The following is a 13,169-nucleotide window of genomic DNA, read 5'->3' as shown; positions in this document are numbered from 1 at the left end:
AGATGGCATATCCTGACTTTTCACCTTAAAAAACATAGAAAGTTACAGAAAACACATCTCCGAAAAATATGATTTGAAGAGTCCAAAAATGAAGAGTGACATAGATTACAGGAATGAAAGTTTTCGGATAAGAGATGGCAAGATGAAATATAAATATAAGAGAAAGTTGATCAGCCATAGGCTTTTATTTACTCTTTCCTGGATTTCAAAGAAACCTCAAGGAGCCATGCATCAAAACAAAAAGCCAGTGAATTTGCATGAATAATGAAAACATTGTTTTAAATATGTATAATTAGCTTACGTAACTCACTGGCCTGAGATACTATGGAAGCAATTTTAAGTATAAGACCTGTATTGGAATATGAACAAAATCTTCTACTATATTGGCTGGGACTAATATAGCAACACAATTCCCATCTTTGTACCTATAAAGTGATAAAATAGTGTAAGGAGCAAATTTTGCACAAGATATACAACTGCACAATTAAATGAAATTGAAGTCTTTCCCACTGTAGACCTAGGGACAGACATTACACATAAACAGGTTTAAGTGGCTTAAACTTGTAACAAAACAGATTTCAGTGCACATAAACCAATTTGAAAATGGCTGAAACCAGTTTGAGATAAACCTGGTTAAATGTAGTAAAAGACTTAACTGATTTGTTTAAACTGGTTTATGCAATGCGTATCCCAGACCCCTTCCTGGTTTAACTTAAACCAGAGTCCCCTAGCATCCCAGATGCTTTGCAGCTCTGGACAGGGCTCTCTGCTTCAGAGCAGGGCTGGCTCTGCCCCTCTGCCTGGCTTCCTCCTGCTTCCCTCTCCCCTTACTCCTTGCTCAAGCAGGGATTCCCCCTCTTCCCCCTCTTACAGCATCCATAGCCGGCATGTGGTATGCTAGCTAATGCTGAGAGGTGTCTGTGTAAGGCAGACAGGACAAAGGCAGACAGGACAGTGTCTGCTTAGAACTTTTTGGAGCTAATCAACAGGTCAGCTGGTAATGTTCCTCCATTCTTTCCTTGGAAAAAGGTGTTTAAGAAGAGCTTGAACTAATGAGAGAGGCTTTTATTTTCTTGATGGGCTGATAAACACTGTGTTATCAATTCTCTGCTGGGCTGGTCAGGAGCAGCAAGGGGAAGAGGAGGGATGGAACCCCTCCCTAATCAAAGAGTCCTGCCAGGGTCTGGCCACATCCCCCTCAGTTTAGCATTGTGGAAGGGAAGGGAAGGGAGGGCTGCTTTAGCACTCCCCAGCTTCTAGCCTGAGCCACTGCACGCATATGCCCATATATTCTCAGTCCAGAGGGAATGTCTGTATGGTTACAAACTGGTTCAGCCTAGTCAAGTTAGACTAACCTGAAAAGATTGATTGAATCAATTCAGGCTCAGGCTTTTTGAATGTCTTTCCCTAGCCTTGAGAACAGGATGCAGGGCTATTCAACCTTTGAGCTGGTTTAATAGGGCATTTCCCATGGTACTAAAAATCAAGTAATCTATACAAAAGACAAACACAATGATCTGAAAAATAGTGCTTGATTTTTACAAAGCTAAGCAGAATTGTGATAGTGATTAAAGTTATTTTACTCCTGTATAACTGGGTTTTGTTAATAAAATTGGTTATTCCATACAGTAGTATTGCACAGTTAAGGAAAGGAAAGATAAAGCAGTGTGGGAGAGAGGTAGAGTTAACAGTGTGCACAAATACATAACCCTACCTCAATCTCAGCACTTTCTGCTAAGACTGTAAATATAAACTGACAATGAAATGAGATGAAAAGACCACCTACAACAGTCTTACCTAGGACACAAATAGTCTCATCATGGATTATTTCTTTTACAGGATCTCTGTTAACTTTATGAGAGCTTTAATAAATATATAACATGTTCAGGAAGCATATACTATAATTAGGAACTTGTTTGAAATTATGTGATATGAAACTTGTAGCCTAAATAACATCCAAACACATTTCAGATTGAAAAACTCAAGCAAATTATATTAAGCACAAAAACCCTGAAAATGAAGAATGCCAACTGTATTTAATAGTACAATGTAATAAGTGCTACTATTAAAAAACATTTTTACTCAGGAAAATATTTAAATACTACAGCTTCATAAAATAAATTGAAGTTAAAATTCCTTGATCTTAGGAGGACCTTTATAAAAAGATGAAACTGAATTTAGATATTTAATTAAAATTCTTATAACTGTTTCAGTGATCAGCAGTTTAGTTAATATAAGTCTTCTTATGAAGCAACTGAGTCATAGTTCATGTGACTTTTCAGACATTAAATGTTAAATTGCTTAAGACTTTGTGAGTGATATTGCTCAATTGGGAATACTACCTCACAGAGTCACAATAATGGTTACAACTAGCTCTGCGTACCCCTAGGAGTGTCTCATATAACTGCTCTGACAATACCAGGCTCTGTGTTCCTCACTGTGGTGTATGATACCCAAATCTACAGTAAAATGTAGAGTTCTACTTCAATAGAATAATTCAGAAAATTACCCTAAACTGAGACTCCTTCTATGTAAATTGATTTTTTACCATTAGAAAAAATTATGTGCATTCTAGAGTCACAACTATAAAAAACATTTTGTACTGTAATCAGTTATGTAACCATAGGAAAATTCACCTTTTCATTTTTAAAAGGCAATACACTCTTCCCTGACTAATAACCTTTTGCTGTTCTTTGAACAAACTTTTCCTTTAGTTATATATTATACATTATATAATTTTATCACATCACTGTTCTGAAATGGTTTGTCTGGCTCAGCATTAGATGCAGTGGCTGCCTCCATTTTTGACACTTCTTTAAGTAAATAATCTTGTTTTTCCAAGTAAGCGATCTTCTGAACCAAACTCACGTCTGCCCTCAAAAGAACAGTTGTGATGTATTGCCCCCATTCTCCTAATATAACTTTCTATTCTCTGGGAAAGACTGTCATTTGTTAGTCTTAGGAGCACTGTTGTATCAGAATGACCCCTCCTTTTAAGACCCAGCAAAGAAATTACAGCTTGTATTCTTCTTGTTGAAGTATGCAGGTTGCATAACCAATGTAATGAACACACCCTTTAATGGTGAGCATATCAAAATTTCTGCCACTAAAAACATTCAAATACTTGTGGTTTGTGCTGGGCAACCTAAATTGTCTTTTTATCTGGGTGGAACTGACCAGGGGCTGACAATAAAGGCTTTTCTGTACAGTCACTGGTAAGTTTTAGGGAAGATGGAAAACGAAACCGAGAGCCTCCTGCCCACCTGAATCTAAACCTGCTCTCTGATTTGCTGGAGAGTGAAGACTTGACAGGGACACTGAGACGGACTCTGGAGCAGCCCCACAGGCAATTTCTGATTCTGGAGTGCATCAGTGGGCTTGTGTGAGCAAACAGGGAAAAGGTGTCCTCCAACCTGTCCTCCCCAAGCTCCACTGCTGACATTTAGGCAAGGCCAGAATTAGGAAAAAGATCCTTGTGGCTACAGTGCATTAAGATCTACATGCAATCTTTGAGGTTTTCACTTACCTTTAACCTCCAAGTGGTGGTTGTTGAAGGCAATATATTTACCAGCAAACAATGTAAGCATTACAATATGAAAAAAGAGTCTAAACATCTGCTTACCTTTCTGAAAGAACTCTTCCAGTTTATCTTTGAAGGGCTGGAGATGTTGTTCTGAAGATTCTCTACAAACCACTCTCATTTGCTTTTCACAGGCTACAAACAGAAGTTCAGGGTTAGATAGTTTGAAGCCACGTATTTAACTGACAAGCTTTAAAAATAATCATATTATTTCTAAAGCAACTCATCTACTATTCCACATTTATCAAGCAATACTATTTCACACTTGTTCTAATTGTATAAGAGTTAACCCCCCCCCCCCCAAATCAGCCACAGAAACTGCTGTAGTGTGACGTAGCAATGAAGTTCAGGAAATGTCGAAGAGGCAATGTATTTTTTATTGGACCAACTATATAGTTGGGAGATCTGATGAACTTAATTTCCTTAAAATAGCAACATTTTAGTTTATTTGCCTTGGAATTCAGCATTTGTATGATTTGCTTGTAGTACAGCTGGGTGAGAAAAAAAGGGCTTGCCCTCATTGCAGCATTAGCTTCAGCATGAACTTGAGTTTTGCCTCAGTCTAACAGGAGTAATACACACTGCATTTTACCATCAAAGGGAACTTCACACTCAAGTTTTCTGGCCTTCTGTGGGAGGGGCATAGCACAAGCAGGAGCAAGAATATGTCATTATAATGCATCTGTTACCTAATCTACCAAATAATTTAGGTCCTGGTGCCATCTCATTTCCTAGAGAATTCAAATGAATTGCTACAAAATTTAAGCACTACTTTGGGATGTCTTAGTAGACATTGCAGAATCTTGGGGTCCACGATTATAAGAAAAAACCTCAACAAACCAATAAAACAAAACAAAACATAAAGCAGTACTCAAATATTTTGCATCAAACAATGTAAAAAAGCACAAGCAAGTATTTTTTCCTCTTCTCCCTTATACCAAATGTAGGTTAATTAAGGTTAATTAAGGTGCATATTTATTGCATAACTAAACAAAAGAGTTATTGCATGCTGATTAAAATAACAAGCCAGCCAGCTTCTCTCTAGTTTAATAATTCATTTTATTCCTAAAAATTGAGTATAAAATGTAGTTGCACAAGGAGAAAATGTGTAATTGACAAAAATTGTCATGTTAATATAAGTCACATTTGTAGTTTTCAACACAGAGAAAGGAGTTGCCAAAAGAATGTGAATACATACATGCATTTTATTGTACAGCCAGTAATAGAGCCCATGATACATTTGGAGCACCAGGACTACTTAAACAAAGAAAACACTCCAACAATTTAAGTTTGAATTTCAGCTAAAAACAAAGAAACCCAAAACTACGTTAAAAATGAAATTCTAACATTGTTAGAAAAATATTGCCTTGATATTCATTTCTGCACAAAATGCTTACAAGAAAATATCTAGTCCATCTAAAAGTTTTATATATTTAATTTCCATGGCTTAAATGAACAGAGTTTAAAAGTATTAAGAATACAGCTATAGAGAAAGTCTTACCAGATAATCCATATTGTCCTTTTCTTACAGATTATGTTTTAATTAATCTTTAAGCCCCAAGCTTGCAAATTATAGCACAGCATGGATACTTGAGACTTAGCAGACTGAAAGCAATGGGTATTTGCTTGTGCAAATCTTATACAAAATCTAGCTGTCAGACTGAAACTTTAACTTGCACACATGTGCACATACACACATGCATAGATATATAATATAATATAGGTAGATATAGATACATATATATCTTAATTTAGATATGTATGTATGCATGTATAATAGATATATATCTACATCTATATTGACAGCTATATATCTATTAGATGCATGTATACGTACATATCTACAGTAAACCCTTTCTTGCCTGCCCAGTTACAGAAAAAGACTGTAAAACAAATGAAGGGAATACATTAGAAGACAGAAGATAATTCTCAACATAGAAATATTATTTTCTTCATGACATGAGCTTTTGCCACTAAAAACTTGAACTTTACATGGCTGTGGAAATATATTGAATGAAACTTATTTACACACTGCATTTCAGTTTATATAAATGGAATGAGGTTCCCACAGTTACTCAGACAGATTGTAATATTTTATTTGTGGACTAGACAGGGATACTGTGAATTGAGCAGGAAAAAATCTAAACAAAATACTTGAAAAAGCATTTTTAAGTTCTCTTATTAAAGGTTGGCACAAATTAGAAGCTACAATTTTGTGGCTACTTTTCCTGTTTATTTTTAAAAAGAGTCTAGACAGAAAATGCCACATGAAGTAGATTTTAGCAATGATTTCAGTTAAAACATAAAATGACAAAAAGTGTGAAATGAGTAGTATATGTATTTCAACTTTTTAAGCTATGATGTGGCATGCTGGCTGTGTTTTAAGGCATGATTTAAGAACATTAGCATTACAGGAAATTATGTTAAGACAAACAGCAAAAACACATTCTTATTACATGTGTTTATTATATGGTGGTGATTAGTTTATTATGTGGTCTCTCTGGGCACACTATATATATGCTAGAATGATACCAAACAGCTCCCCCAAGCAGATGACATACTTTATTGTTTTTTCAAGTACTCAAAACCATGTTATAAGCAGCCCCCTCAAGCAGCACAAATTAAAGGTTATATAGTTTATCAGGTATAGGAGTACATTACCACTCCTCCAAATAAATTGTTTAAAAAAATGATTGCTAATAGAGAAGACTGAAAAAAAAAAAAAAGAGCAGGTGCTAGGAGTCACAGAGAGACTATAGGAAAGGTCTCATGATATGTATGTCACCATGGTGCCAAGCACACACTATGACATAGTCCAGGGGTTTTCAACTTTTTTGGGTCAGTGTACCCCAGCAGCTGGATGCTGAGCAAGGGGGTGGAGGGTGTGTGCAGCCGGACACCGAGTGGACGGTGCGGGGAGGTGGTGCACGGCTGAATGCAGAGCAGCAGCAGCTGCTGCATGCGACCTTCGCCCACCCCCCACCCCCCACATCTGGCCGGGTGGGTGGTGCCGGTGCAGGATGGTGCATGGCAGCAGTCCATCCCTGCCCACCTGCACATACCCCACCTAGGGCCATCTCAAGAACCCCCAGGGTTATGCATACCCCCAGCTGACAACCACCGACATAGTCAATCACGTGTCAGTGCTTTGATCGGGGTGCTTCCATGATGTCTTCCATTTGTTGCTTTGGTGGACTAAGGAATTTATGATGATGAGATTATGTCCTGAACACTTGCTCAGGAGAAGAATTCCATTTAAATTGACTTTTCCACCCCTTACTTTTCAAGGGTTCTTGTCCATAGAGTCCCTTCCCATTCTAGCATTGAAATCATTAAGAGGAATTATCTTACCTTCTTCAGAGACCAAAGTCAAGACTTGGTCAAGTTTAGAATAGAATTCTTCTTTTGTTTTACCATCTGCATCAAAGGTCAGTGGTGACTATTGCATGTTGTTTGTTGGTCAATTGGGCTAAGTACTGACAGTCAAAAAGCCTGAGGCTGAATCGATTCAATCTTTGTGGGTTAGTTTAAGCTGTGTAGACTGAACTGATAAGCCAGAGAACAGACATTCACTTTTGATTCTGGGAATGCAGCAACTTGTCTGCAGTGGTCCAGGCCAGAAGTCGGGGCAGGGGGGAGGGGCGCAGTGTGTTATGGCACACCTCCCTGCTTAGCTGCAACAATCATCTTGGGCCAAAGCTAGCCCACCCACCCTGCAAGGCAAAGAGGGTGGGGGTTGCAGGGAAGGTAAAAAGCATCCTGGGATCTTGGGGGACTGTGAGTTATCTTGAACCTGGAGGGGGACTTGGGACAGAAGTTCAACTAACTGATTTAACCTAAATCAGTGAAGTCTGATACTACATAAGTTCACTGCACATAAGCCACTTTCAAAATTGCCCAAACTGGTTTAAGATAAACCTATAAGGATGTGGTATCAAACTTCACTGATATAGGTTAAATCAGCTTATTGAACTTCTGTCCCATATCTGCTCCAGATTCAAGTTCATAGATTTCATAGACATTAGGGCTGGAAGGGGCCTCAGAAGATCATCGAGTCCAGCCCCCTGCCCCAGGGGCAGGAAGTCAGCTGGAGTCACAGGATCCCAGCAAGATAGACATCCAAATTTCTCTTGAAGGCATCCAAAGTAGGTGCTTGAACCACCTCCAATGGCAGGCTATTCCAGACCTTGGGGGCTCGGTCAATAAAGAAATTCTTCCTTATGTCCAGCCTGAAACAGTCTTGCAGGAGTTTATAACCGTTAGACCTTGTCATCACTTGGGGCACTCTGGTGAACAAATGTTCCCCCAGATCCTGATGAATGCCTCTTATAAACTTATAGGTGGCCATCAGTTCACCCCTGAGCCTATGCTTTTCCAGGCTGAAGACCCATAGCTCTCAGCTGCTCATCGTAAGGTCTGTTTTCCTGACCTCTGATCGTGTGCATGGCTCTTCTCTGGACTCTAGTAAGATTCTCCACATCCTTTTTGAATTGTGGAGCCCAAAACTGGACGCAGTACTCCAGCTGTGGCCTCACCAAGGCCGAGTACAATGGGAGAAGGATGTCCTGGGATTTTTAACTCACAGTTCTCTAGCATCCCAGGATGGTTTGCACCTCCCTGCACACCCTCCCCCGAAGGGTGGTGAGGTAGACTTGGCCCAAGATGTCTGCTTCAGCTCAGCAGGGAGGCATGGTTTAGTACCTACCAGCTTCTGGCCTGGGCCACTGCAAGCATGTGGCTACATTTCCAGAATCAGAAGTGAATGTTTGTTCACTTGCGTATTGGTTCAGTCTACTCAGCCTAGACTAACCTATGAAGATTGAATCAATTCAGCCTTGGGCTTTTTGACTATCTGTATTTAGCCCTGTTGTAGTATAGATTTGAACTGGTTTATGATTACTTTTACCAATTTATATGTAATTTTTGACAAAGACAGAAGACAAAGGGTCACAAGTTATTCACTGATGCCAAATGAACTTCTCAGCATCTGAGCAATAATCTTTGTCTTCACAGCAAAACAAATGCCATGAATATGTCCATCTTTTATTACTTTTTTTCCCACAAAAAGGTGTAGCCACCACCATGTTCTGTGAGCTGCCCCTATCCTGCACATCTGGTCTCACTAAGTGCAGCAATGTCAATATCAAATTGTGTAAGTTCTCTGATTGTAGATGCTGCCTTTTGCTTCGGATGGTCACTTTTAGGAATATCCATCAGAGTGCAAGTGTTCCAGGCTGAAAACTTCATTACTTGGTTTGGACTGCAGTTAGAGTGATTTCATTAGATGTGGTTCTCCAATCAAGTAAAATGAGACCGACTATGCCTAGGCCACCATTTCTATTTCCTCCCCACTGGGGGGGTGAACAGAGTGGATCCTAAATAGGTCTGCTCATTATTGTATTTGCCAAATTGCACGCTGGTCAGTTCCAAGTACAAAACAACCATCATACAATCACTGCCTCTGTCTAGGTTCACAAATAGGGACTTCTAGTAATCACTAATATCTTACCCCCATTAAAACTTGCCCAGTGCCATAGGACTTGCTATTGAAAGAAGATTCTTGTATGTGTCTTCTTTTAATATGGGGATACTGCTGCACTCCAGCAACCACATGATACTTCATGGGAAGGAAACCTTTATCCAAATGCAAGGAAAACCTAGACAATCAGAGGTTTCTGAACCACTACACACATCATCCACCTTTGCAGTCATTGTGAAGTATTCTTTATTCACCCACCTGCTCCATTGTTGAAGACTTGCTATTAGTCTGGAAACCTTGCTCTGGACCTTGGCACTATGGATGACCCTACCAGGAGTACAGAACTACAGATGGCATCACTCTCAAAACCGCTGGTAGCACACAAGTGACCAGCCTTGTGCTTGGGTACACAGAAGGGAACTACAGTACATCAGTGAGTCCTGCTACTGATTATACACTGTCCTCTACTATAACGAGCTTCACCCTTGAGACAAAGAAACTGAGTAATTCCTTCCAGTGGCAGCTGACATGTCATACTTGAGTGGAGACAGGGAAAACACTTCTAGACTAGAATATTTTGGCCTTGTATATGAATCTTTTTTTGCATACAGAAATGAATGGGAAGCTAGTGAACAGGATGGACCAAAGGTGTAACTGGCTTTTGTCAGTCACTTTGGTAAAGAGGCATACGATTATATTTATGTTTTCTGAGTCTTAAGAGAGCTTTAGTCAAAAGCAGCCCCAAGTAAGATCCATTATGGAATTCTAGACTTGAGTTAGGAAAGGCTTCAACAGCTATTTTGAAATCAGAATCTGTAAATGAAGGGTTCAAACTTTAATTCCCCAGATGTCCAAAAGAGGAAGGAAAGACTTTTTATCGCCAGACTGAATTTCTTTTTAATTAATTTTTACAAATAAGCAAAAGCTTTATGAAGAAAGTCTACTTTAAAATACCAGAACTATTTCCAAGGCAAGGTCTTGTGGGATTTTCCAAATGAATTGCAAAATAATGCTCCTTCCTTTTTTAACCTCTGTATTGATTTAACTTATTAATTCAGGTTACTTGTCTTTCAGTAGTCTATAACTTTAGTCTATGAAGAAAAGATTACTTTTAGTAGGCAACCTTTGATCTTCTGGATCATGGTGTATGTAAGAGGTCTAGTCAGGTGCCTGAATATGTTGGTATGGAGTCTTGCGTCCATCACACTGAGAACTTTGATGCGTATGTCTAGCCAAGAGTATGGAGGAGTGGAGGCTGCCCAAGACCTACCATTCCCACCTTTATACCACATAGACAGAATCCACAGGCCAGACCAAGTCCAGATGTTCAGTGCCTGAATGGCTGTAGCTTCTGCCAGAGAGCAACAGATAGGAACAGCTGCTGACTGCCTAATGCCTCAGCAAGGGCACATTTTTGTCAGGGTGATATATCTTAGCTTTTCTCAAACCCACGAGTACCCACAAGGCAGTGGGTTTTGAGTCACCCTATACTTGCCTTACTCTGGATGTTGCAACATTGTGGTATTATATAGGAGCTGCCCCATCAAAAGTAGCCCTATCATGTTGCCTTCCAGTCAGATGCAGTTTATGCTCATACCCAGGACCAATACTATTTCATAGATTCATAGATGCTAGGGTCGGAAGGGACCTCAATAGATCGAGTCTGACCCCCTGCATAGGCAGGAAAGAGTGCTGGGTTTAGATGACCCCAGCTAGATGCCTATTTAACCTCCTCTTGAAGACCCCCAGGGTAGAGGAGAGCACCACCTCCCTTGGGAGCCCGTTCCAGACCTTGGCCACTCGAACTGTGAAGAAGTTCTTCCTAATATCTAGTCTAAATCTGCTCTCTGCTAGCTTGTGGCCATTATTTCTTGTAACTCCCGGAGGTGCCTTGGTGAATAAAACCTCACCAATTTCCTTCTGTGCCCCCGTGATGAAATTATAGGCAGCCACAAGGTCGCCTCCCAACCTTCTCTTGCGGAGGCTGAAGAGGTCCAGGTGCCCCAGTCTCTCCTCGTAGGGCTTGGCCTGCAAGCCCTTAACCATACAAGTGGCCCTTCTCTGGACCCTCTCCAGGTTATCCACATCTCTCTTGAAGTGCGGTGCCCAAAATTGAACGCTGTATTCCAACTGCGGTCTGACCAGCGCCCGATAGAGGGGAAGTATCACCTCCTTGGATCTGTTCGTCATGCATCTGCTGATGCACGATAAAGTGCTGTTAGCTTTTCTGATGGCTTCATCACACTGACGACTCATGTTCATCTTGGAGTCCACTAGGACTCCAAGATACCTTTCCACTTCCGTGCCACCAAGCAGGTCACTTCCTAGGCAGTAGGTATGCTGGACATTTTTCCTCCCTAGGTGTAGCACTTTGCATTTATTTGTGCTAGTCAAATAAATGCAAAATAATTCTGATTCTAGTTGGCTAATTCTGATTAGTTAATTATATTGAGACCCCCAAAAAGGACCTTTTTTGCTTAATTAAACTAGAGATAATAGATGCTTTAAAGGACTGGAGTTCTGTGACTTTCAGAGCAGATGCAAAATTATTTCCTCGCTACAGTTTTGAACAGATTTGATAGATAATTTACATCCCCATTCTTCTCTCAGGCTTCTGGCTCAATAATTAAATAAAATGATTGAACAGTTATTCCCCATTCAGTGTGGTAATAGTAAAAAGATGGGTAGGAAAATGGCTAAGATAATGCCTGGATAAAGAATGTTGGAAGATTATCAAATCTCTCTTGGGAAAGACAAGGCAAAGAATGGTGAAAGAATATTAAAAGGGATTACATATCAGATGCAAATGAAGTTCGTTTTGGAAGAGGAAGGATTTTTTTTTTTTTTATTCAAGGGCTAACTCCAGGAACCAAATCAAAACATTAGTTGTATTTTGTCAGTTAAAACCAGCCAATCTTTGCCAACATGATTTTGCTGACCACATCATAGACCACATCAGCAAAATTATGTGTATACAGCAACAGACCTGGCATGTACTTCATTGACTAAGGGCTCCTTATACATGTCCTGGCTTTATAAAAAGCTAAGCTGAGCCCTCACAAAGGTCTGTTCTTCCTTGGTTGAAAATAGAGGCAATCCTTTGCCCATTACACCTAAGCTACTCTTCTTAGTAATGGTACAGCTGAAAATGAAACTGATTTTTGTCTTGTTATATATTCAAATAGGGGATCAACTAATCTGGTTATAAAATTGAAGGTATAGTCAGTAAGGTAAGCCTGGCCAGACAAGATGTCTTTTGCTAAGGTTAATGACAATTCTTGAGATGACATACTCATTTCCTTCTATCTCTTAAGTGCTCTGTAATGGCAATAAGAATGGGCCTGTTTGACTGACCATGGACATAGACCCTGCATGGGTAAATTGCAGTATGCCCAAGGTCTGCGCATGCATAACTATTGGTTTGGGGCCATAGGATAGTTAAGTAGATGGAACATGACTCATATCTAATATGGCAATTCCTGGGTTCCTATATCTTTTGTGGGTTTAATTTGTTGAATCCATCACTCATTTCTCTTCTTTATATTTCTTCCTTTCTTTTGATCTTTCATTTCTTTATAGACTTTTACTCAAGTAGTTTTTTAGGCTTTTTCTATGTAATGCCCAAACTCTGATACCTGGGTCCCCTCACCTTTGAATATATTTTTTTTGTTAATTAAAAGTGTAAGCAAGTCATAACCTCTTGCTATCTCACTTCATGCTTTATGCTTAATGTGGATTTAGCAAAGAAAAATGGTTAAAAAACTCAAATTAAGAGATGGATTTAATTTCTGGTAAATAATTTTCATTAGATATCCTACTAGGAACACATTTTAAAATTCCATAACTTTCTTTTAATGTATGTAATTTAAAGGATTTCGACACTTTTAAAAATTCTCCTGCCAAGTCGAGGCAAACAAAATTATAAATATGACATTTTATCATTCTTCTTGATTCTCATTCCAAAAAGCTACAATGCTCACAAGGCAAATCCACTTTAGTTATTTAAAATGATAGTTTGCTTTTATATAAGGTCCTTCAATTGAAATAATTTTCTATTTAATGAAAAAAGTATTTAAGTAAACTGATTGTGTCTCTTTCTCAGAACATCAA

The 13,169-nt window shown here is 39.3% G+C and overlaps 1 protein-coding gene across 1 annotated transcript in view; it reads right to left on the bottom strand.

Annotated features, from left to right (window-relative positions):
- Nucleotides 1–13,169, bottom strand: part of FMN1 (formin 1) — a 235,647-nt gene that overhangs the window by 62,487 nt on the left and 159,991 nt on the right. Inside the window, exon 13 of the mRNA XM_019496560.2 lies at nt 3,623–3,715. Within this exon, the coding sequence (XP_019352105.1) occupies nt 3,623–3,715 (93 nt within the window). The remainder of the gene's footprint in view (nt 1–3,622; nt 3,716–13,169) is intronic.

Source organism: Alligator mississippiensis, chromosome 2 (assembly GCF_030867095.1).
Source record: "Alligator mississippiensis isolate rAllMis1 chromosome 2, rAllMis1, whole genome shotgun sequence".
NCBI classification, from domain to species: domain Eukaryota; kingdom Metazoa; phylum Chordata; order Crocodylia; family Alligatoridae; genus Alligator; species Alligator mississippiensis.
The sequence above is the reverse complement of the archived record's forward strand: the minus strand, read 5'-3'. Positions and strand labels throughout refer to the sequence as shown.